This window comes from Centruroides sculpturatus, unplaced genomic scaffold, assembly GCF_000671375.1.
Source record: "Centruroides sculpturatus isolate CEXI.00-Female unplaced genomic scaffold, Cexi_2.0 scaffold1109, whole genome shotgun sequence".
In the NCBI taxonomy this organism is placed as follows: Eukaryota; Metazoa; Arthropoda; class Arachnida; order Scorpiones; family Buthidae; genus Centruroides; species Centruroides sculpturatus.
Window position 1 is genome coordinate 101,765 of NW_019385423.1, and position 25,199 is coordinate 126,963.

The window sequence follows — 25,199 nt, forward strand, 5'->3', positions numbered from 1 at the left end:
TCTGTAAAAATGTTAATGATTATTATTTATTTTGAAATTTAGACTTAAAATCAAACACTGATTATCAATTTCTATTCAATGAGATCCCGCGTTAAAACAAAACTAGCAAAACACTAATTATATACAATGATGTCGCTGATCGGCATTGTGTGCCCATGACTTTGATTGACTGCCGATCGGAAGATTTATGTGTTCTTCAAGCATTACAGTTACAATTTAGAGGTTTACATTATTTCTAAGGGTAATTATTTCTGTTTGTTATGAAAAACAAGCGGAATAAAATTCGAAACAAAAATAAATCTTTTAAAAATCAATGACACGTGGTTTAAAGGAAAGAAACAGTGCGCATGAGATTGTAAATCAAGATTTCCAGATTTAGAAACTTCTCTCAAAATTTTAATGAATTTAGAAATAAGTTAGGGTAGAAAAGAGTTTCTTTTAGATAAAAACTGCGAAAATCTGCCATAATTTGTTATGATTATTACTGAAGTTTTTATTTTTTTCTTAAAGTCTTTCCACTTTACTCTGTGGGTACTAAGAGGATCTTCATAGCAAGTCTGGTCAAACCCATAGCAAGTATTATGGGTTTAGCCAGACTCACAATGGGAGGCCGGATTGTTAAGGATGGAACCCAATATATTAGAATGGACAACCCCGAAAAATTCCTAAGGTTTTTCAACTCATTTGGATTCGATTGCTACATACCTTAATCATGGGCGTAGCCAGAGTTTTGTTATGGGGGCCTAGTGGAGGCCAACCTGACACAAAATTGAATTATTTCAAATTATTGTTCATTATTGGGCACCGAGCAAGCCGTTCACTTTTTTTTTTTAGTATTCAAAACTTTTATTTTAGCTTTAGGTGTTTACAAACCGACTCAACACTTTTTCGGCTGTGATTTCCTGGGGGGGGGCACCAGGTTCCCTGGGAGGGGCCGTGCCCACCCAGGCTCCCCCCTCGCTACGCCTATGACCTTAATCGTTCTTCCTGCCTTCGATGGTACAGTAGTTTAATTAATTAATGCTATTATTTGGTTGATAATAAGTTCATAACAATCTCGAGGCTTTTTTAGAGGTATTTTTCATCACACTTGAAATTGCTCCGTATTTGAAGATAAGATTTTACACAAGACGACAACGTTTCCAAGGTCTAGTTAAGCTTTTTTATTCCATTGACATTATAGAAAGATCCGCCCTTTGGAAGTCTAATGACTTTCCACTCCGTTGCTCGAGCGGAGAATTTTAAGGTCGATTTATTTAAGCATTTTATTATTACCTTACTTTTTATAAAACGAAAAAAAAAAAAAATACAAACGCGACAAAAAATGCGAACAATACGTCAGTAATTCTATACAAAAAGTATTTTTCTTCCGTGGAAAGCGTAATTAACGAAAGATCAAATTATTAACCATAAATAACGTAAACCGTAATTTGTAAAACATAATTCGATTGGATTAAATTTCCGTACAGATCTACGCGTCACTCACACAATGGCGCGTTATAGCCCTTTTCGCCCATACGATAATTAATCGCGCCATCGATTACGCATCCCTTTTTGCTTTTATTAAATACATTTAATTAATAGAATAATACAATACGGCATAACATTATTTATTTCTTTACTCCACAATTATTAACGGCTTCGTTTTCGATAATTACACCTCAAAATAACACGTCGAATGGCCTTTAACTTTGTTTCCCCGTGGCGACACCAGACGGCGTTTTGTAGAAATGGATTGGTCGAGTAAATAAAAGTCGATCGAGTTTGGAACGAAAGTGTCAATTTTTTTTTTCCGTCGTAAGGACGACTGTGATCGGTAAGAGTGTTATTTTTCTGTATCGAAAGTGTCAGTTCTTTGTAATGTTGACATTTGTGACGTAGAACAATACTCCGGTATTATCAACTGTTAATCGAAGGGGGTCTCTGCCGTCTTCTTCCCGTGTTTTGAGGACAAGTGTACTCCGTGTACGACGTTAACACACAATTACACACAAGGTTTTAATTGTTTTCGATACACACAACTCTCTTTACGAAAATTAATTAGGCCGAAATTAAACACGGCCCGAACCCTCCCTCCCCCCTTTGTTGGAATGTGTTTTGACTCCATGCGTTTTCCTTATGCATTTATAATACATAAATGCATAATTCGAGGACGGAGTGTATTGCGTAACTAAAAAAGAACAATATTTGATTAACTCGAAATAGGCAATTTGCACGCGAGATGGGAAGTCTTTGATGCACTAGTTATTGATCGAAATAAATTTTCCGCTTCCGTACATTAAATGAAGAAATGGTATTTTATTTTGGTTCGCTTAATAATTTAGTTTTCGGTTGCCGGTGGTGACCGGAATGTTTAATGTTTCCGGTTCGGTTTGCATGCCGCGCGTTGTTTAGCTTGAAATTCTACATTACTTTACGTCTTCTTTATTGTTTTTGGTCCGTAAATATCTCTGTTTTCGGTTTGCGTTATGATTAAAGAAAGACAAAGATTGTTAATTGTATAATTTTATAACTAATCTAAACTGAAAATAAAGATTAATTTACATCTTGGTGAAACCGCGTGTTTGCCAGCTACTGATAGGACGTTGTATTTTTATGTAGTAGTAAATATGTGCCTATCCTACGACTTGCGGCACATTGAGTTTTCGATTGTAAATGTTTTCGGCTTCGTTTGGAGGTCCCCTTTGGGTGAAATAAGTTTCGTTTATATTTTAAGTAGAACGTTCCGTTTCCGAATCGTTCTTGTAGCCCGACGATGGTTGCTCGAGGTAATTAAAAATGTTTGTTTTCTTTTCTTTTCGTTTTGTATTATGTGTTGGAGTTTCAGTTCTGTGAGGAATTTTTACTTCTTTGGCATATCTGTAGTGGGAGTTTAGTGTTGTGGACCAAATTTTTGTGGAAGTAAGGAAAAAATTAATGAAATTAGTCTGAGTCTTCTGCTCTGTCTATCGGATAGTAATTCGTATGTTGTTGAATATCATCAATATAAATAGATGCATTATATAGATAGTATAATTATGTCAGGGTCGTCATTTGATAAACATAAATTGTTTGATCATTGTTATATTTAGATGATAGACAAATGCAGATAGGAAGAGGAAAAAATATAACAAAAATATAATAAAAATATAAAAATATTGTTTTTTAATTAAATTGAATTATTTTTCCATTTAACAATTGTCTGAAAGAATAAAAAAGCAAGTATTTTCTTATAAATATTGCAAAAGAATTCAATGTATTTATAATAGATCATTGGTTCTCAATCTTTGAACTTGTGTGTACACAATTCTTGATGGCATACCAATAAGTTAGTGTTGTATCAAAGATGTCTTTGTCAGTGATCCTGAAAGGTATGATTTTTGCTCAGGACATTCACATTGGAGTATCCAAGTAGATGAATACTGGTGATTGGCCGTAGATTTGTGCCTCATTTACAGACTGGCATGTATGGAAAAATAAATCTATGAAACTCCACATCTTAAATAGGGCCAGTTACTCCTCTTGGGAGGTATCTCCTTTGACAGATCATCCACAAGTTGCATTGTCATATCCCATCAAACCACTTAAATCAACCACTTCTGTTTATAGTTATTAGGTATCAGAGCAACACAATTAACCTAATCTAACTATAGAATGGTGATCTATGAAAAACTGATATTTTGCATTACAGATTTTACAATTCGGATGAAAAAAAATTTCTTAAGACCTGTGACATGTCAGCTTCATAACCTTCCCATAGTCTGCTCTGCAACCAGAAGTGAACTAACTCGCAACACTAATACATAGCTGAAAACACCCATCTTTTTCACACCTCACTCTTGTGACTACAACTCAACAACTCTGTTTTAGAATAGATCATGAGATAAATGAACAAAAAACAATACATACAGCAATTTTAGATAGCTACACATCATATTACAGGAAGAAATTAAATCTACCAACATGGTTAAATATTAGATACATTATATATGGGGGTTCCTATGCACCTGAAAAGTCAGGGATTTTCATTAGTGTTCAGAAAAGTCATAGAAAGTCGGGGAATTTGTTTTTTTGGTTGAGTTGTTGATTTTATTTGCTGATAGGATGGCTGACCATGTGTAGCTGTCTGCAGGCAGTAAGAAGTATGTGGTACAATGCAACTTATAAAAGCATAATATTTTCAGGATCCAAAATTTTCCCAAAATTATAGCATACAACAATATCAATTGTTATTTTTAAATTTTAAAACTGTTGTATTAACGTTGATAAAAATTTTTTGAAATATTTTAATTCTCTTTCTCTCACAATTTACACTTTTAATTTGAAGCAGGTGTTAATGAACTAATGAAAAAAAATGATAACAAAGAACCAAAAGTGATGAATAACTTGATAAATACCAATTAAATTAATGTTATTTTTCATTTTAATTCTGATTGTATAACAAAACAATTTTTGATTTCTGAAACTTTTTTCCCAGTTTATTAATATTTTATAAAGTTTAGTAAATAAAAATCAACACAACGCAAAAGTTTGCTTGCCTGACGATGTCCGTTTAACACGGACGAAAATATTCGCACTTTGTGTTTAATATTCTCTCTGGCATTTTAGGTGTTTGTTGTGTTGATTTTTATATAATAATAACCAGTTGGTAAGTAGCAGTTGTCAGAAATTTAGAAAATTTATTAAGGGACAGATTTAATAAATTTATACTTTTTTACATGGTGGATTATACAGAATTTGTTAATAAATAATGGCTTTTTTCTTTTTTCAAAGCCATGAAGTTTTATAGTTATGGGTTAATAACAGGATAAATTACTTTTATTTAATAAAACATTTTGGTTTTATGTAGCTAAGACATACAATAATTCTATCTTTCTTATTTTATTTTTAATTTTATTAATTCATCGATTATAAAAAGTATGTCACTGTTAATTAGAAAAAATAACCAGTTAAAAAGTTGAAGAAGCAATAGTGTATGTGTATAGTAAGTCAAGTGATGTTTTATTTTAATGTGCCATAACGTAAGGGACTTGAGGGTCAGGGAATTTGTACAAAGTTGGTCAGGGAAAGTCATGTAATTTAAAACAAAAATTTGAGTAGGAACCATGTATATAGAAACTATAAAGTGCAGAGGTTGGAATACATTATAATATAATTATATATGTGTTTTTCAAACTGAAAGTTGCAACCTATCATGAAAGCAATACGTGAATGGTCATGACAGTATAAACCGGGCCAGTTTTATAGTTGAGGTGACAAGTTGACTGCCTCAAATACCAAAATGAATAGTCAAAAATGTTCAAAAGAAAAAAATAAATAGAAATAGTAAACTGAATACAGGGAAGTCCATAAATGAACTTTAAAGTTGTTTATACTGAACCATTACTATATTCAGAACACCATGCCAGCACCGTCTCAGATGTAATAGAGAGATATCTTGTATTTGCTATGTTATAATTTGCTGCAATCATGACCTGTTGACCGGTTATTTGCATAGCAGAAAGCAATACTTCCTAGTCATGGACAAACAGGGCAATTTTGAGTGCAGCCAGGTCATTAGCATCCAGAGGGCATATGCCAGTATTTCCAAAATAGCAACATTTATTGGTTGTTTTTGTAACATGCCGTTCAGAGTTTACCACGAGTGGATGGATCATACACAAACATTCACCAGATCACACAGCAGCCGGCCACATGATTGATCTCAGGTGAACATAATGTGTCAAGACTGGTATCTGAAGATAGATGTGCCACAGTGGAATGTCTTACCTGCAAATACAACAGTGGACAAGACAAAGGTGTTTCAACAATGACCATGCATCAACAAGGTTCAATAACTATCAACTTTCATAAGTGCCCCTGTTGACTATGCATCATCACAAACAATGCTTTGCAATGAGCAAGGGAAAGACATCATTGGACCTGAATATGTGGAAGAAAGTTGTATGCAATGACTAGTCCCATTTCATGCCAAACCTCACTGATAGCTGGTCCAAATTTGGCATAAACAGCATGAAGCTGCATCCCCTGGTTGCACAGTTGGGGATTACATAAGCTGAAGGTATCAAGGCCTAGGGCCATTAATTTGTTGTCATCCCACAATCCTTGAATGGTGAACAATACAGGGACCTGTTAGGTGATCATCTGCACCTGTATCTCCAAGCTGTGTTCCCTGAAAATGGTGCCATGTTTCAATATGATAATGTACTGTATGACCAGGTGAGGCTCACTCAGGAATGATTGGAGGAACGTGACAATGAATTCCGCACACTGCCTTGACCTCAAACTCATCAGACTGCAACCCTATTAAACATGTCCACATATCCTAAACATGTGATGAGGTTGTCATTCACCCCTTTGTGAAATATGCATCATCTGACAAAACTGCTTGAGCATGATGGGTCCAGTTAAGACTAGATGATGATAGCATGGGTTCAGCATATCCCAAATAGTGTCTGGAGAGTCTATGCCTTGGCATTTACAAGCTGTGAACATAAAAGTAATTAAGTTCTAAAATGTAATGAAAACACAATACAATATTTATATATAAGTAACAAACGGTCATATTAAGATGTAAAATGCTTAAAATATCTCTTTCTAATCACCAAACAGTTAATATGATTTTTAGCAGTTGCTTTGTATATAATATGTTCTCTGTCTTATCATAAATATTACAATGCATGGCAAATAATATACAGCAATAAAATAATTTTTTAACAGGAAAAAAAAGTGGAAAAATATACAATAAAGATCAAGGAATGAATTGCAATACATTCTTAAAACATGTCTCTGAACTTCTGTAAATTATAGAATTCATTGCTTACTGTTAGTGATGCTACAAAATCATGTCTAGGCTTTGTTATAAGAGGTTTTGAAATGATGACATTATGCTGTTCAGGGCCAGCAATATCTGACAGACATGCATTTATTTTTTTGACACTTTGTTCATTTTCTCAAAATTATAACATTGTATGAATGTTATTTGGCATTATAAGACTTCATTCAGACATTGTTTTGTTAAAAATATTGTATTGATGTGAATATAATTTTTTTCTATATAAAAATAGATTATCAAGGCATCAAGTAGCCTGTTGTCATCTTGGAGATTTTGATTCAAATCTGAGTTGGGAAATCTCAAATTTTTTTTGTTGGCAGTTTGTCACAGATATGTCAGGCTCATCACTCAGAGAGACGAATGTCATTTTGGGTCTAGTCAAACGTATGAAAATAATTTTAAATAAACCTTTTAGTGTCTTCAAAACAGGAAGAGTAAAAAATTAATATATATATATATAAACATTAGTCAAAAAATGTACTGAGAAATGCATATGCTCTATGAAATTTAGGTAATAAAATCCAAGAGACATTCTACGTCATGTGCATTTCAGTATGAGAAGAGACTAGACCCAAACTTTTCTGGCACAGAGTTTAATAAAAATGTTTTCAGCATGATAAGCCTTTGTCAGGTTACAGAACGAAATTTAATAAGAGATTCTATGTTAGAACAAGACGTTCTTTGATACAATTACATCTTTTGAAATCATCACTGTTACAATTTCAAAAGATGTAATTACATCAAAGAATGTCTTATGCCAAAGATGAATCTCTAGTTAAGACTGTCAGGTTACGGAACAAAATTTATCGAGAATGCCAGAAAAGTTTGTTTTATTAAAGTCTGTGCTGGAAAAGTGTGTAAGATAAGCTTAGTGTCTTCTTATCCTGGAGAAGTTTCAGCTTAGGCTTTATTCATTTCAGTATGATTGCATGCTGTACACTGTCTTAGAAGTTGTTAATACATCAAAAACTCTTTAAAAATGAACAGAAATGTATTATTCTGATATCTTTTCTTGTCTGATGTCTTATTTTGCAGAATAATCCTATGTATTTATTTCTCGATATCTGAGAAATTATGTATCGTAGCCTTCCTGTTCAGTGTTTAATCCAATGTGATAAGTGTCTTTGAGAAAAGTGTGCTAGCAGAAAGTGTACAAAGTAAGATTTATACCCAATTTTACAATGAATGTGGATTGCAGTACAAATTATATTAGAACCAAATCCAAAAAAACTTTTTTATATATAGTTTCTATGCACATGGAAAGTCAGGAAAAAATCATTTTTTTTATTAGTATTGGGAAAAAGTCAGGAAATTTGCCTCCTTGACTGCCTTATTATTTTTCTTCTGACAATATGGTTGACTAAGCATAGCTGTCTGAGGCAGTAAGAAATTTTGTGGTACAATACAACTTGAGAAGGAGTGTAGAATATTTTCAAGACTCAAAGTTTCTCCCAAACACACAAAATTTCCCGAAAAATTTACAAAGTAGAAAAAAGATAAATGCCATTTAAATTTATATTATTTATCATTTTTTATGTTAATAATTCAATTGCATAACAAAACAATTTGATATTTTTCTCCCAGTTTATAAATATTTTATAAAGTTCAGGAAATTTATTAATGGATAAATTTAATAAATATATACTTTTGTACATGGATCATACAGGATTTGTTAATGAATAATAAATGATTTTTTTCCGAAGCCATGTAGATTTATGGTTATGGATCAATAACAGAATAAACTACTTTAATTCTAATAAAACATTTTGTTTTTAGTTTTAATAATTTAGCAATTATAAAAAATATATAGCTGTTTAATTAGAAAATACAATTAAAAAGTTGGAGAAGCAATAGCAAATGTGCATAGTAAGCCAAATGCTGTTTTGTTTTTTCAATATAACATATTGTAAGGGACATGGGGGTCAGGGAATTTGTACAAAGTTGGTCAGAAGAAATCAGAGAAAGTCATGGAATTTAAAACAAAAATTTGAGTAAGAATCCTGTTTATTACTATGGTAACACAGAATGAAATTCTATTATTGTAACTTTGATAATTAGTTAGATATATGATAGAATATTTCGTATTAAATTGAATGTTTTTAAATAAATATCAACTAAATAAATGTAATCAATATTTATATAGAACAAATAACTCTTCTAAAGATGTGATTGTTTATTACTGTACCCATCTAACCAATGAACTTTATTTTTCAATTATATGATATAATTGTCTTTAGATCTCTTGAAAGCATTTGATATGGTGAATAACTATTTAGGCGTTTGCGTCAATGCAATTCAATAAACTGATGTAACTTAACCGGTTTTTCAAGACTCCTAATCTTTCAACTCAAAAAAGTCTTGAAAAACCAGTTAAGTTGCATAATCAGTTTACTGAATTGCATTGATATAAATACCTAAATACAGTAGAGTCTCAAACTTGGCCTAATGTGGACCGAAGGGTGGCCGAGTTTGTGAAAATGCCGGGTTATCGGGAATGGGGTTAAAAAAAATAAGTATGAGTGTTTCCTCAGAAAATACTGTACTGTACTTGTATGTATTGTTTACTTGAGAATACAACAGAGAATAAACTGCCCAAATACCCTTAAACAAAGGAAAAGTACGTCCTTTATGAAGGCATAGAGCCTTTACTACATGAAAATGAAAATTAATGAATACACTGTGTACAGTAATTTACCCGATAAGACAGACCTCAGAAAAATACTTTGAGGCATAAAGCTGTCTATAATGAAAATTAATTAACTAAGGATTTTTTTTCCCTGCCAGGGTGTGGCCGAGTTATCCGGACTGCCGGGTTATTGAGTGCCAAGTTTTTGAGACTCTACTGTATTGGTAATCCCAAAGAAGCAAAAATATTAACTAAATTGAATTAGTACAAAAGGAAAGATATTTATTTAGTTAAAGAATTATTTTGAAAAAAAAAAAAAATAGTGTAAAAGTTAATAATAATTATTCAATGTCAAATGATTGCCAGATTAAATTGTGCTATTTTACCGCTATTATTTTTAATTAAATTCTAAATCAGTGGGAGCACATGTAGAATTTAATTAAATGGTGCTGGTGGCAACGCGTCCGCATGGTAAGCGGGAGTTGTAGGTTCGGGTCTGACTCCAGGCCGATTCTTTTCTTCCATACTATTCTAAATTATTTATTAATGTTAATTTAATTTGAATTATTAAATTTAATAAGATATGGCACTCAATATATCACTAGTACCAAATTATTTAAAATTTGATTAAAAACAATAGAGGTGAAGTAGCCCGATTTTAATCCAGCAATTATAAAACAGCAACTGCGCACTGGGTTGTGTAAAAATAAATAAGACCTACTTGAACCTTTAACCGATGTGTATAGAAATTAATCTTTCCAATACGAACGTTTTCTTAGCCCCTTCTGGGCTCTTCTTCAGGTATAGCTGGATCGAACATCAAACGAAAAAATTTGAATACATCTGAACGCTGCTGAGTTTGAATCGCATGGTTCGTTCATTTATTTCGTCACGTGATAAAGTTTGAAAGTGTTCGAAGATAACGATAAATGTCCATATTCAAGAGAAAGATATTATTAGGATATTTAAAAAAATGTGCCATTGATACACAATTATCCAATAATGTTCTCACATGTTCCCCAGTACCTTTTATTTTATTTTTTAACACTTAATAAATAGTATACCGTTGTTACTCCGTATGTAGTGCGTTTTGCCATGCCTTGGAAAGGCTGATTTCGTCTCTTGAATTAATACATGTGGATGTGTCGTATGCCTTAAAAATTTCCATCTCTTCCAACCACTTTAGGTGATGAATATGGGGTGTGGTGACAATTACACGCGCTCTATTGAAGTGCGATTCAAACTCAGCAGCGTTCAGATGTATTCAAATTTTTTTGTTTGATGTTCGATCCAGCTATATCTGAAGAAGAGCCCAGAAGGGGTTAAGAAAATGTTCGTATTGGAAAGATTAACTTCTATACACATCGGTTAAAGGTTCAAGTAGGTCTTATTTATAATCCAGCAATTGTTTGGCATATTGAAAAATGTTCCTCAAAGATCAGTCCTGTATATGATACTCAACAATATATATTCAAATTTATTTTTTTTACATTATAATTTTGACATTAGCTGATTCTTGTGTGTTTAAAATGATTTCTGATATGAATTCTTTGTTGTTGACAATTTGGAATTATTTTATTCCAATCAAATTACAAGTAAATTATTTAAAAACTAAATACATTTTATACAAGAATAAAAACAAGTCCATATCTAACTGGAAAATATTGTTATATAACTAAATGGAAATAGAATTAGTAGGAGTGATACTACTTCACAATGTTTTGGAATTATTTGATAAAAATTTAACCTGAACTACACCGATGACAATAGAAGGAAATTAGCTGTTAGACATATTTTAGAATGCACACTATTCTAGCAAATTTAGATTAATTTTCACGCTTTCAGAAGAAAAACTGCTCGCTCTGTATCTCGGACGTATATCTAAATTGGACACACTTATGAAATTGAAAGATGTCCGACATAAATAAGTTTTACTGTATAATGTAATATGATTTAAAATATTGAAAATAAATATTTATACCTTATAGAAAAGTTTAAATCCAGACATAAATTTCAACAATCTTAAATCAGATTTAAACACAAAATAGTTTAACTATTAATAAGTCCATTATTTGTATGAAGATGAATGTTACCAAATTGCTTTGGTTTAGCTTTAGCTGAGTTTCTTGAACATTTTAAAAAATATTCTTGCTCAAATATTTTTAAGAAAACTTAGAGAAGCAGAGACAAAAGTTATTTAAATATATAAATGATTGAATACAAAACATTTTAATTTAGTATAAATTTGATTAGAATGAAGCTAAATCATCTAGTTCTGTTATAACTTGTTTTGTTTATTTTCTCACAAATGTTGGTACCACCAAGGATGAACTGGAAGAACTGAAAATACTAGGATTTTTTAAGTGCAACAATCTTTTCATCTTGATTTCCAAAACTGCAGAAAATGATACAGGAGAACAGTGCCACAACTAGCCTTTTATGCGCCCGGTGTGAGCTTCTGTAATTACGCCCCAAAACTATGACTGAAAACTTGGTCCAGGTCATTTCTGCACCCTGGTGCCTGGGCACCACTGACACCACCCTAGTTACAGCACTGCAGGAGAATAAAGCCATCTTAATCATTTTTCATATTCCTGCTTCATAATTAGAAATCATAACTGATATAAATGTATAAAGTGATTCATAAATTATCTCATTTCAAAATGTTAAATGAAAGAAAAGGCTGTTAAATTTGATTTATCAAATAAAAAATTAGTAAGAGAAGACTGCAAATAAAATACTTTTTTTAACATTAAATGCTAAATTTAGATTATAAAAGTCGGTTTTTTTTTAATATCGGGTATAGTGCCAAATTGTATAGCTTTGTGATAACATTAATATAGCAGTTACACACACAATGAAACATTTTCAAAGTTTTGATAGACAAAATAATAATTCAAATTTAAATAATGTTTATGATACAATCAGCTAAAACCCAAAACAAGTAGAAAGCTTTGACAGTAACTAATGTCAGGTTCTAAACTTTATTTTTACAGCAGTTAGACTGATTAACAAAAAAAAGAAATAAAATGTCTTGCCAGATTCTAAATAATGTTCAAGTGTTGGCTATTGTTGAATATGAAGATATTTTAAAAAGTTTGTGAATTAAATACAGTTTAATAAATTATTACAACTTTTGTAAAAAATGTGGATAAATTTAGTTTGAGTGTTTGCAATATCTATTATTAGTGTGTCATTAAAAGTAGTCAAAAGTAGTAAATTATTTTATATCATTTACACAACTGAGACAACTTCATGAGTAATTTGGAGAAATTGAGACATTTAAAAAGATTAAGGAGTAAAAAAAAAAAACAAAATAACTGCTACAGCTTACAACTACTTACAAATTACACTCTAGCACTTTCGGACTACCAGGTCCATCGTCAGGAGATGTACAAAATTTTGTACTTGTTTTATTTTTAAAGAACTTGGAGTCATTCTCACATTAATTAAGGAGTACACTTTTTATTACAACTTTAAATGTTTGTCGGGATTATATATCACACTATCGGAATCTAAACCTAAAATGGAACACCGATATCAGTGTGTTCTAACAGATCTTTTGAACATTTGACTGGATAAATCCAGAGCAAAACATCAAACTGAAAATACGTGAAAGTAATAATTTATTAATCATACAATTGTTAAAATATTATTTTAAGATATATTTATTATTGAACACTTAACAAAAATCTTCACACAATGAATAAAGTCTTACTGATTTTAGCACAGTACACTCTAATCCAGATCAGTTATTGTACAGGGTTGTTTAGATTAGTGAAAAATTTGGATTAGTAGTGCCGCACATAAATCAAAAAACGGTGAATAAATACATAATTTAAAGTTTCTGTACCGTATTTGGTACATATATTTATTTATTAAAATGCGTGTTATCTATTTGTTTTACAAATTTGTGTGTTTTAAAAATTAATTTGTTTTCTAGCTGTAATATTTAGTGACAAAACAAATAATTTTGTCTTGTCACTAAATATTATAGCTAAAAAACTAATAAATAGAACAATTTTGTCACTATTTATATACTATCACTATTTGTATATTTGTTTGTTAGAACAGGTTTATAAAGAATGTAATGTGTTGGTATTGAAATGGACTCTCGACACTGTGGCTTTCAGCCAATAATAGGAATAGAGGCCACTGCATCTTTTTGAAAGGATGTTTATAAACATGAATGTGCTTGGGCATCAGTTCAATTTTAGAATCATATGAACCTAGGACTGTTATTCACTGCTTTAAGGTTTCCAACATCTTGTTATTCTATATATATTTTTATTTATTTGATTTAGTTCCTTTATTTTTGTATTATTTCTTTTGGTTTTGGGATTATTAAGTTATTCTATAGTTATAGTTTGTCTGTGAAACTAATCAACTTAGGTCTATGGAAATAATCAACTGATGAACATCAGCTATTGATTGCTTAGTTGTGGCAAGTTACTTCTTGTTTCTTCATTTGTTAAACATGTCGCTACCATTATAAACAGTGTTACAGAAGCTTCATGTTTTGATATTGGAAAACAAAGTTTTCTATAGTAGATGTTAAATACATAATTATTTACAGTTAATTTTTTTTATAGCATGCATTAACACAATTAACGGAAAAGTCGTTCTGCCATCAAGTGAGGGAAAATAACATAATATGGTAGGCAAAGTGTGAATTTTAAGTGAAAAGCACCGACATCATTAGGGAATGTGCTGATTTACTTTAATTAACTGAAATGACATTATACGTGACATTGCTTTTAAGTTGATTCTTTTCATATACAGACTATAGTTGAATGCTATGTTTTTGTGAAGAAATTGAACTACTTTGTCTGAACTGTGTTGTCATTGTTCTGTGACAATATATTAATAATATCTCCTCCAGCTTTTTTTGTTAGTAAATTTTTCCACTTAGGTTAGGTGTAAACCTAACATTCTTTTAATAACATTCTTAATCATTTTAAATATGTTTAAAAATTAAAAAAAAAAATCAAATATATTGATATATTCTATAGAATAGTGTTATTTTTTTATTCTATTGTCTAACTCTTAGAAACTGCTTTTTTTAAATTTTTCATTAGTTTAAAAATAACATATTGATTATTCTTTCTGAGGACATTTTCTGTAATTTTGCTTTCAATTTTTCTGTATATTTCAAGAACTAAAATGTGTACAGATGGTTTGTGCGTCTGTCTTTATAGTAATAAACTAGTAAAATACCTAAATAAAAGTTGTGATATATACAGTCAAACACTGAGATTATATCATCGGTTTACGCAAAGACAGCATTAATGCGAAGTACATTTTTTTTTAATTGATGAAATTTATTATTTAACTTAAACTATTTTTCGTTTATGATTTTAATATAATCAAGTTAACTGGAATAGTTTTTAAATAATAATAATAATAATAATAATTTTAAATTATAATATTTCTTTTTATATTATTTTAGAGATAAAGAACTTTAAAACTGCTTTAAGATATAGAAGTGAATATTATACTCTATACAGTCTAACTCTGTTAATACAAAGTGGAAGGGACTTAAAAGCTTTACAAAAAAAAAAACACATCAACGGTCATACCATCAAATGGCAAAGCTCATATTTTCTTCATTGTTTTACGGTGCTTTATCTTATTTGGATATGTTTAAAAATAAAAAAATAAACTTGTCAGTTGCTCCAAATATATACTTCATTGAAACACAATGGCTTGAAGGAAGAATCAATGCTCATTTTTCAGTATGGATTAGAGTTGGTAGACTTTATCCCTGGAGGTTTATACCTCCAATGATAACATTAATATTGATTCCATAAGCATTGGGGTCAACATTAAAGTTAAAAACTGCTCTTAATTGTGATGAGAGTTATGTTGCCACTTTAGCTTGTGTGACTTTGGAAAGTGGGAAGCAGTGTGCTTTAAAATAAATGACATAATATAATTGTTATTGAATTCATGGAACCACGACACGCTTTGATATCATACAAAATATTGGTTAGCATGTAATACAAACTTGTTAACATTGAAATGTCTGTTTATCAGAATTCTTGATTCCACACAATATGTATTTAAAAATAGAATGCATATATAAATAACAAATCCCGAATAGTATATATTAAATTACCAAACGATTGCCTAAATATCGGGCTATAATTAAATGATTGGAATAAAGTAATTTGACATTAGAGGTAGGCGTTAGGTGCCATCACTTAAGTAAATTAATAATTAAAATTAAATAAATTAATTAAATAAATTTTAGAACCTTCCGGAATAAAAGAACTGGCCCGGGACGGGGCTTGAACCCGCAACCTCCGCTTGCTGTGCGGTGCGCTTGCCAGTTACTTTATTCCAATAATTTAATTATAGCCCGATATTTAGGCGATCATTTGGTAATTTAATAGAATGCATATTATTGTGATGTCATCACAATGTCATGCTGAAATTTTTAAGCATTTTTTAACTTAAAAAAATTACATGACTTCTGGTCCATTGGAAGTTTGTTTTATCAATAGTTAATCAGGGCTTCTGATGCTGAACTTTTCATATCTAGTCTCAATTTTTGTCTATGTAATTTCCGTTCTTGAGAAAATTTTGAAGTGAAATTGGGTGACTTCTGGTCCAATTAAAGTTCGTATACAGTTAATTGGTTACAGTTTCTGCTCTGTTTTCATCTATCTAAACCATTTTCCCAGATAAAGGACAGATGATAATGGGAATGTATGGGTTTGCAATATGAAAATTACAATCCAACAACAAAAAAATTACTGTTAAAATATTCTGAATAATGTATTATCATAAATTCTGTTTATAATGTAGTTATATTATCTGTCTCTCCCAGTTTAATGATTTATGCAATGTTAAATTTTGAAAGAAAGTTTCTAATTTAAAAAACCTGACATTTAATTAGAATTTCTTAATTATATATAATAATTGATGTATTTCTCATAAGTTGCTATTTACAAATTTTAATAACTTTTTTCAATTTAAATTTTTTATACAGTGTAAGAAAATGCAGTTGTTTTCTCTTGGAAACGTGACAGACTGGGCTATCAGTGGTGTAGATCACAGTATCGAAGGAAACGGTGGACCAGACTGTGTGAAGTATCTTTCTCCCAACAGAAGATTATACGAAACAATATTTGCCACTATATTAGCATTAATTTACCTTTATTGGGGCGTAAGAAGAATTCACATACCGGCAGTTCCAGAAATTTCAAAACAAGATCGAGGTGGCAGGAGATCTTTATTGATGCTGATGTGTTTAGTTTTAGGAATGGAAATTGGTTTCAAATTTTCATCTAAAACAGTGATATATTTTTTAAATCCTTGCCATGTAGTCACTATGATACAAGTAAGTGTTGTTTTTATTTAGATTTGTGTTTTTAAAGCTAACAGTCACATTCATAGATTTAAGCTAAGTTAGTTAATATTATACAGTAGACCCCCCTATAACACGGTAGATACGTTCCATGTTATATGAATTCCGTGTTGTATGAGTCACTTAAATACATTAGCCAATCACAGCCCGGCACGTGTGCAGTTTAGCAGCTATGGCTGTTTGCAAGGTTTTCTTCCATAAAATTAATCAATTTTAGACTATGACTCAACATTTCCAAAGCACATATAATTTTTCGGGAATAATCTGTATAAACTATGCTATAAAGAAAAAATTGTAGGATTACTTGCCAAGTGTGCACCATTCAAAGACTCCATTACTTAAGCTTGTTTTTGTCGTGGAGCAGCTCATTGAATGGCAGGCGCATGTTTCCTGATAAGTTATTTTTCTGCGAAAAATTCACTGAACTTTGGAGACATCATTAATATAAATATAATTTTTATGACTGTTAAATAATAAATGGTTTTTAGTAGGTCCACTGCTCATTTAAACTCAATGGTGTATGCAATGTCTGCTATCGGTCCAGATTTGACCAATCCTGTCGAGACACGAGTCGGCCGTGACAATCTGTGTCATTCTTTTACCGTGTTATATGAGTCTCTTTTAGCGTGTTATATGAACATGATGGCAATTTTTCTTCCGTGTTAAACGAATCCGTCTTGGAGCTTGAATAGTTGCATTCTGCATTTGTAAGAGTCTAGCCAATGGGGTTAAGGTGAATTTCTTGACTCTATGTTGTAAAGACTAAGTATTTGCTGGGTACTGTACGGCATTCCGTGTTTCTGATGTGTTCTTGTAATCTCTGGTTATAGGAAATTCACCTTAACCCCATTGGCTAGACTCTTACAAATGCAGAATGCAACTATTCAAGCTCCAAGAACTCCCAGAATTTTTGCTTTTGCTAAAACGAATCCGTCTTACATGAGCCCGTGTTATAGGGGGTCTACTGTACTGAAATCGTTGAGACACTTTGAATTAATATTTTTAAAACTGAAGTTTGATTTTATGCTTCTTTCAAAATGATATATTTTTCTGAAATATTTCAAGATGGCATTGTTTGTTCTTGACCAACAGGCTAGCCACATGAATGTTCGTGTTTTCTACACTTCTTTAACTCCTAAATTGTGGTAGTTTCTGATCGAAAGTCCTCTTGCAGATTGCCTAAATTTTGCAATGTTTACTTCTGTCAACCCAATTCAATCTAACACATCTGTTTTCATAAAAACTATAATTATGAAAATCTAGATTTTTCACCACTACTTCATTACAATTTTTTTCATTTTTGTAATATTTGAGTTTTAATCACAAACTATTAAAATTAGTTATTTCTTCTTGGATATAATACAAATTTTTTTCTTGGTTGATAAAATAGCAATAAAAATAACAAACATTTATACAAGTTTACAAGTTATAAATTTTACAACTTGATTAAGAAACATTCTTTATGCTCTTTTATTAACAATAACATTGTTAGCAAATGAATTAATAGTTTTATCTATCTTTAAAAGTGAGCTTTTTCATTATAAAGTATTGCTCTAACATTTGTCCTTATTCTAGGCAGCTTCTATCAAAGTTATATTTGTCAGTTTAAATCCTTCTGTTTTTTTATTTATTCCAGCAGAATGACTATATAGAATTTAATACTATATACATTCATTTGTACGAAGAATATTTTACAAAAGTTAATTTTCCATTTGAACCAGAAAGAGGGAGGTTATGAAATACCTGATATATTACAAGCATGATTGCAAAAGATTTATAGATTGATCTTTGGAGTAATTAATCTTTATTGCAAGCCGATTTTATCTATCGGTAGGATTCTGTTTTAAAAATGGAATATGTATTTACTTCCAAAGAAATATTTAGATACTTAAAAGGACTTTTTTAAAGAAATTTAGTGACCCATAGGATGAGTGTCACACTAAAATACTGTATTATGAAAAGAGAAGAGACTGAGGTCGATTAAAAAAATGCACATGTAACGCCAACCTCAGTGTCTTCTCTTTTCATAATAAAGAAATTTAACTTGTCAATGTATAAAATGTATTTTCCCAAAACTAGTGTGTATCTTATGGGTTAAAACCTTGCGGAATGCAGTAAAACTGTACTTATTCTTAAATAATTTAATAATTGTAGCGTTAGTAATGCCATTGATGGTAGTGAAGATGATTTACTGTTTGAAGAAAGCAATGACTGATTTAACTATAGAAGAGATTTCAAAAGTTAATTTTCCTGCCACTTAAAATGAGGATAAAGATTATCATTATAATCCTTCATTATAATCCTTCATTTTTTTTCTTTGATATGGAATTGTTTTAAACACAAACTTCTAAATTTGTTTTTAGTCAATGTATGATAATATGAACAGTGTAATGATGATACAAAGAACTTTTTGGGCCAATTTAATCCTTATAGAAAAAAAAGGATTGAATTGGCCCAAAAAAATTTTTGTATGGTCATTACAGTGTTAATATGTAAATAATCCTGATAAGATGTTATACTTACTTTCAGTAATGTGTAATTTTTTCTGAAAAATGACTTCTTATATTCCAGAAAATTATTGTGTATAAAATAAATACTAAAGAATTGTTTATTTGATTAAAATATTATTATAAAATTTTTAAACAGTTATTTATTTATTTTTTCAGATATTTCTGCTTTCGGTTCCACCTTCTCGTTTGGTAACAACTCTCTTCAGAATACAAATCCACTGTTTAAATGGTCCTCTTCTGGCAATATTCTTTCCAGTACTTAATACTCGTGAGGTAATGCATTAAGTGATAGGTTTAAAAACATCTTGCTATTGTTCATCCTTAAATTTATACAGTAATAACCTGCTTATTGCTATTCTAAGTGTAGTATACTCTCTTGAATCTGTAATCCTATTTTTATGAAAAAATATATATATGTAAATGATGAATCTGAACATGCGGTTTGCTTAGAAATAGTCATTTTTGTTTACTTTTACCTAGCCAATCAAACTGTTAGTCATGTAAACTCAAATCACTCATTAGTTCAAGTTCCTATTTTACTTTAAATGTTTAGTAATTAATACATATTTTCTAATTACAGTGGAACCTCACTTAACGAGCATAATTCATTCCAGAGTCTTACTCGTAATGTGAAACAGTCATTAAGCGAAACAATTTTTTCCATATAAGTTAATGTAAAATATGATAATGCCTTCCATGCCAAAAAAAATACTCAAATATTTTATGTGTATAGTTTATTCAAAGAAAATTATACAATAAACATTGTTAAGGAGTGTGAATCATCTTCAGCTTTTCTTCTAGCACAAAGTGAACCAACCTAGAATGCAATTTTGATTTATAGAAAACAAAAAATTAATTACTTATAATTTAATAATTATAAATAATTAATTTTTTACTTATACATTTTTAAAATTTAATTTTGAATCTGTCATTAAATTTAATACAAGATAGCAGCATAACTGCCTACCTCTAGTCAAATTAATTAATTTCTAATATTTACATAGCCCAAGAATTATGGCATATCGTTTGATGTGTTTATTAAATAACAGACTATGTTTGTTGTTGATTATATGTAATATGTCTGAACATAAGTATGGAAAAATATGTGATCACAAGTGACACTAAGATGCGAGTGCAAAACTTAGACTGATGTAGCATGTGCAAAATCCAGGATTTCTTCTCTCCTAGCCACTCGTTATGCAAAATGTTGCTTGTTAAGCAAGTCATTTTTTGACAATTTATTTTGCTCATTAATCAAGATTCCATTGCATATTATTTAAAATATTTTAAAAGGAAATTTTATAGTCAGAATAATTTTAATTAACATTTTTTTTAGCATACTATCTAGAAAAATGTTTTGTTTTGTAATAAATAATGATCAATTAATTGTGTGTGTGTTTAATTTTTTTGTTAAAAGTAAAACTTTAGGGGCATCCCAAACTTTGTGCCACCACAAGCCTCAGACTGTCTTAATCTTCCTCTTGTTGGTTGCAATTTATGCATTCTCCTTTCAAGTTTTGTAAATATCAAGCATTTCAAGTGCTTTGCCAATTTTGGGTTTAAGACCAGCTTAATTACAAAGTCCATGAATAATTTTATCCTGAAAGACAGTATTGTCTTACCGAGTTGTGAAACTGAAAGTTATATAGAATAGAAATTTTCCTAGGGTGATACTGATAATCTTTTGATTCTTGCATTTAGAGGTTGGAAAGTATGGACTAAGTAGATAATGCTGAAACATTCACTTTTTCAGGAACAACATACTTCCTCCATTGCTTGTTGAGAATTGCCAGCATAACTTCATATAAATGTTTTAACTTCTTACACAAAACTGGATATGTACAAACAAACAACTACACATTTTTAAAAACCTAAAAATTCCAGTAAATAATTTTAAATAGATCAAAAACGTTTGTCTATTAAAGTTATTATTTACTGGAATTTTTAGGTTTTTAAAGGTGTGTAGTTATTGAGAATTATCGTCATTATTATCATAGCATACCTGCAGAAATTTCTCACACCCCATATAGTTATGAAGGTTCAAATATTCAACATATCACTCTTATCAAGTAATATGGGGAGTTGTAGAATTTAAGCATGAGATATGATGTGTTTATTGCTGTCTTAGATTCTACTTCAGAAACATGTTTCTATTAGTGCAACTAGTTTGCTGCTTTTGTAAGCTTTGACACTTACTCTTTAAAACGCTTTCAAATTCTGCAGGTTATCGTCACAATATCTTTGTGGTCATTCACATCATATGTTATTTCTTTTTCATTTTCAATGGTATTATCTATATATATAACCCATTCAACTGTCCGTCTGTCCTGTAACCGTTTGATAACGGACATTAGAGGCGCCCCNAGATATGGCACTCAATATATCACTAGTACCAAATTATTTAAAATTTGATTAAAAACAATAGAGGTGAAGTAGCCCGATTTTAATCCAGCAATTATAAAACAGCAACTGCGCACTGGGTTGTGTAAAAATAAATAAGACCTACTTGAACCTTTAACCGATGTGTATAGAAATTAATCTTTCCAATACGAACGTTTTCTTAGCCCCTTCTGGGCTCTTCTTCAGGTATAGCTGGATCGAACATCAAACGAAAAAATTTGAATACATCTGAACGCTGCTGAGTTTGAATCGCATGGTTCGTTCATTTATTTCGTCACGTGATAAAGTTTGAAAGTGTTCGAAGATAACGATAAATGTCCATATTCAAGAGAAAGATATTATTAGGATATTTAAAAAAATGTGCCATTGATACACAATTATCCAATAATGTTCTCACATGTTCCCCAGTACCTTTTATTTTATTTTATTTTTTAACACTTAATAAATAGTATACCGTTGTTACTCCGTATGTAGTGCGTTTTGCCATGCCTTGGAAAGGCTGATTTCGTCTCTTGAATTAATACATGTGGATGTGTCGTATGCCTTAAAAATTTCCATCTCTTCCAACCACTTTAGGTGATGAATATGGGGTGTGGTGACAATTACACGCGCTCTATTGAAGTGCGATTCAAACTCAGCAGCGTTCAGATGTATTCAAATTTTTTTGTTTGATGTTCGATCCAGCTATATCTGAAGAAGAGCCCAGAAGGGGTTAAGAAAATGTTCGTATTGGAAAGATTAACTTCTATACACATCGGTTAAAGGTTCAAGTAGGTCTTATTTATAATCCAGCAATTGTTTGGCATATTGAAAAATGTTCCTCAAAGATCAGTCCTGTATATGATACTCAACAATATATATTCAAATTTATTTTTTTTACATTATAATTTTGACATTAGCTGATTCTTGTGTGTTTAAAATGATTTCTGATATGAATTCTTTGTTGTTGACAATTTGGAATTATTTTATTCCAATCAAATTACAAGTAAATTATTTAAAAACTAAATACATTTTATACAAGAATAAAAACAAGTCCATATCTAACTGGAAAATATTGTTATATAACTAAATGGAAATAGAATTAGTAGGAGTGATACTACTTCACAATGTTTTGGAATTATTTGATAAAAATTTAACCTGAACTACACCGATGACAATAGAAGGAAATTAGCTGTTAGACATATTTTAGAATGCACACTATTCTAGCAAATTTAGATTAATTTTCACGCTTTCAGAAGAAAAACTGCTCGCTCTGTATCTCGGACGTATATCTAAATTGGACACACTTATGAAATTGAAAGATGTCCGACATAAATAAGTTTTACTGTATAATGTAATATGATTTAAAATATTGAAAATAAATATTTATACCTTATAGAAAAGTTTAAATCCAGACATAAATTTCAACAATCTTAAATCAGATTTAAACACAAAATAGTTTAACTATTAATAAGTCCATTATTTGTATGAAGATGAATGTTACCAAATTGCTTTGGTTTAGCTTTAGCTGAGTTTCTTGAACATTTTAAAAAATATTCTTGCTCAAATATTTTTAAGAAAACTTAGAGAAGCAGAGACAAAAGTTATTTAAATATATAAATGATTGAATACAAAACATTTTAATTTAGTATAAATTTGATTAGAATGAAGCTAAATCATCTAGTTCTGTTATAACTTGTTTTGTTTATTTTCTCACAAATGTTGGTACCACCGAGGATGAACTGGAAGAACTGAAAATACTAGGATTTTTTAAGTGCAACAATCTTTTCATCTTGATTTCCAAAACTGCAGAAAATGATACAGGAGAACAGTGCCGCAACTAGCCTTTTATGCGCCCGGTGTGAGCTTCTGTAATTACGCCCCAAAACTATGACTGAAAACTTGGTCCAGGTCATTTCTGCACCCTGGTGCCTGGGCACCACTGACACCACCCTAGTTACAGCACTGCAGGAGAATAAAGCCATCTTAATCATTTTTCATATTCCTGCTTCATAATTAGAAATCATAACTGATATAAATGTATAAAGTGATTCATAAATTATCTCATTTCAAAATGTTAAATGAAAGAAAAGGCTGTTAAATTTGATTTATCAAATAAAAAATTAGTAAGAGAAGACTGCAAATAAAATACTTTTTTTAACATTAAATGCTAAATTTAGATTATAAAAGTCGGTTTTTTTTTAATATCGGGTATAGTGCCAAATTGTATAGCTTTGTGATAACATTAATATAGCAGTTACACACACAATGAAACATTTTCAAAGTTTTGATAGACAAAATAATAATTCAAATTTAAATAATGTTTATGATACAATCAGCTAAAACCCAAAACAAGTAGAAAGCTTTGACAGTAACTAATGTCAGGTTCTAAACTTTATTTTTACAGCAGTTAGACTGATTAACAAAAAAAAGAAATAAAATGTCTTGCCAGATTCTAAATAATGTTCAAGTGTTGGCTATTGTTGAATATGAAGATATTTTAAAAAGTTTGTGAATTAAATACAGTTTAATAAATTATTACAACTTTTGTAAAAAATGTGGATAAATTTAGTTTGAGTGTTTGCAATATCTATTATTAGTGTGTCATTAAAAGTAGTCAAAAGTAGTAAATTATTTTATATCATTTACACAACTGAGACAACTTCATGAGTAATTTGGAGAAATTGAGACATTTAAAAAGATTAAGGAGTAAAAAAAAAAAACAAAATAACTGCTACAGCTTACAACTACTTACAAATTACACTCTAGCACTTTCGGACTACCAGGTCCATCGTCAGGAGATGTACAAAATTTTGTACTTGTTTTATTTTTAAAGAACTTGGAGTCATTCTCACATTAATTAAGGAGTACACTTTTTATTACAACTTTAAATGTTTGTCGGGATTATATATCACACTATCGGAATCTAAACCTAAAATGGAACACCGATATCAGTGTGTTCTAACAGATCTTTTGAACATTTGACTGGATAAATCCAGAGCAAAACATCAAACTGAAAATACGTGAAAGTAATAATTTATTAATCATACAATTGTTAAAATATTATTTTAAGATATATTTATTATTGAACACTTAACAAAAATCTTCACACAATGAATAAAGTCTTACTGATTTTAGCACAGTACACTCTAATCCAGATCAATTATTGTACAGGGTTGTTTAGATTAGTGAAAAATTTGGATTAGTAGTGCCGCACATAAATCAAAAAACGGTGAATAAATACATAATTTAAAGTTTCTGTACCGTATTTGGTACATATATTTATTTATTAAAATGCGTGTTATCTATTTGTTTTACAAATTTGTGTGTTTTAAAAATTAATTTGTTTTCTAGCTGTAATATTTAGTGACAAAACAAATAATTTTGTCTTGTCACTAAATATTATAGCTAAAAAACTAATAAATAGAACAATTTTGTCACTATTTATATACTATCACTATTTGTATATTTGTTTGTTAGAACAGGTTTATAAAGAAT

The 25,199-nt window shown here is 30.3% G+C and overlaps 1 protein-coding gene across 2 annotated transcripts; it reads left to right on the plus strand.

Annotated features, from left to right (window-relative positions):
- The first annotated feature begins 1,710 nt into the window (after positions 1–1,710).
- Positions 1,711–20,129, plus strand: LOC111638844 (transmembrane protein 164-like). Of its 2 annotated transcripts, none has more exons than XM_023384600.1 (3): positions 1,711–1,816; positions 16,435–16,785; positions 19,479–20,125. In XM_023384600.1, exons 2-3 carry the CDS (start codon positions 16,444–16,446, stop codon positions 19,605–19,607), a joined length of 471 nt encoding a protein of 156 aa, XP_023240368.1. In that variant the 5' UTR covers positions 1,711–1,816; positions 16,435–16,443; the 3' UTR covers positions 19,608–20,125. The 2 variants fall into 2 exon arrangements, with proteins under 2 accessions (XP_023240368.1, XP_023240367.1); XM_023384599.1 differs by lacking the exon at positions 1,711–1,816 and adding an exon at positions 13,528–13,695 and having other exon boundaries at positions 19,479–20,129.
- The last annotated feature ends 5,070 nt before the right edge of the window (positions 20,130–25,199 follow it).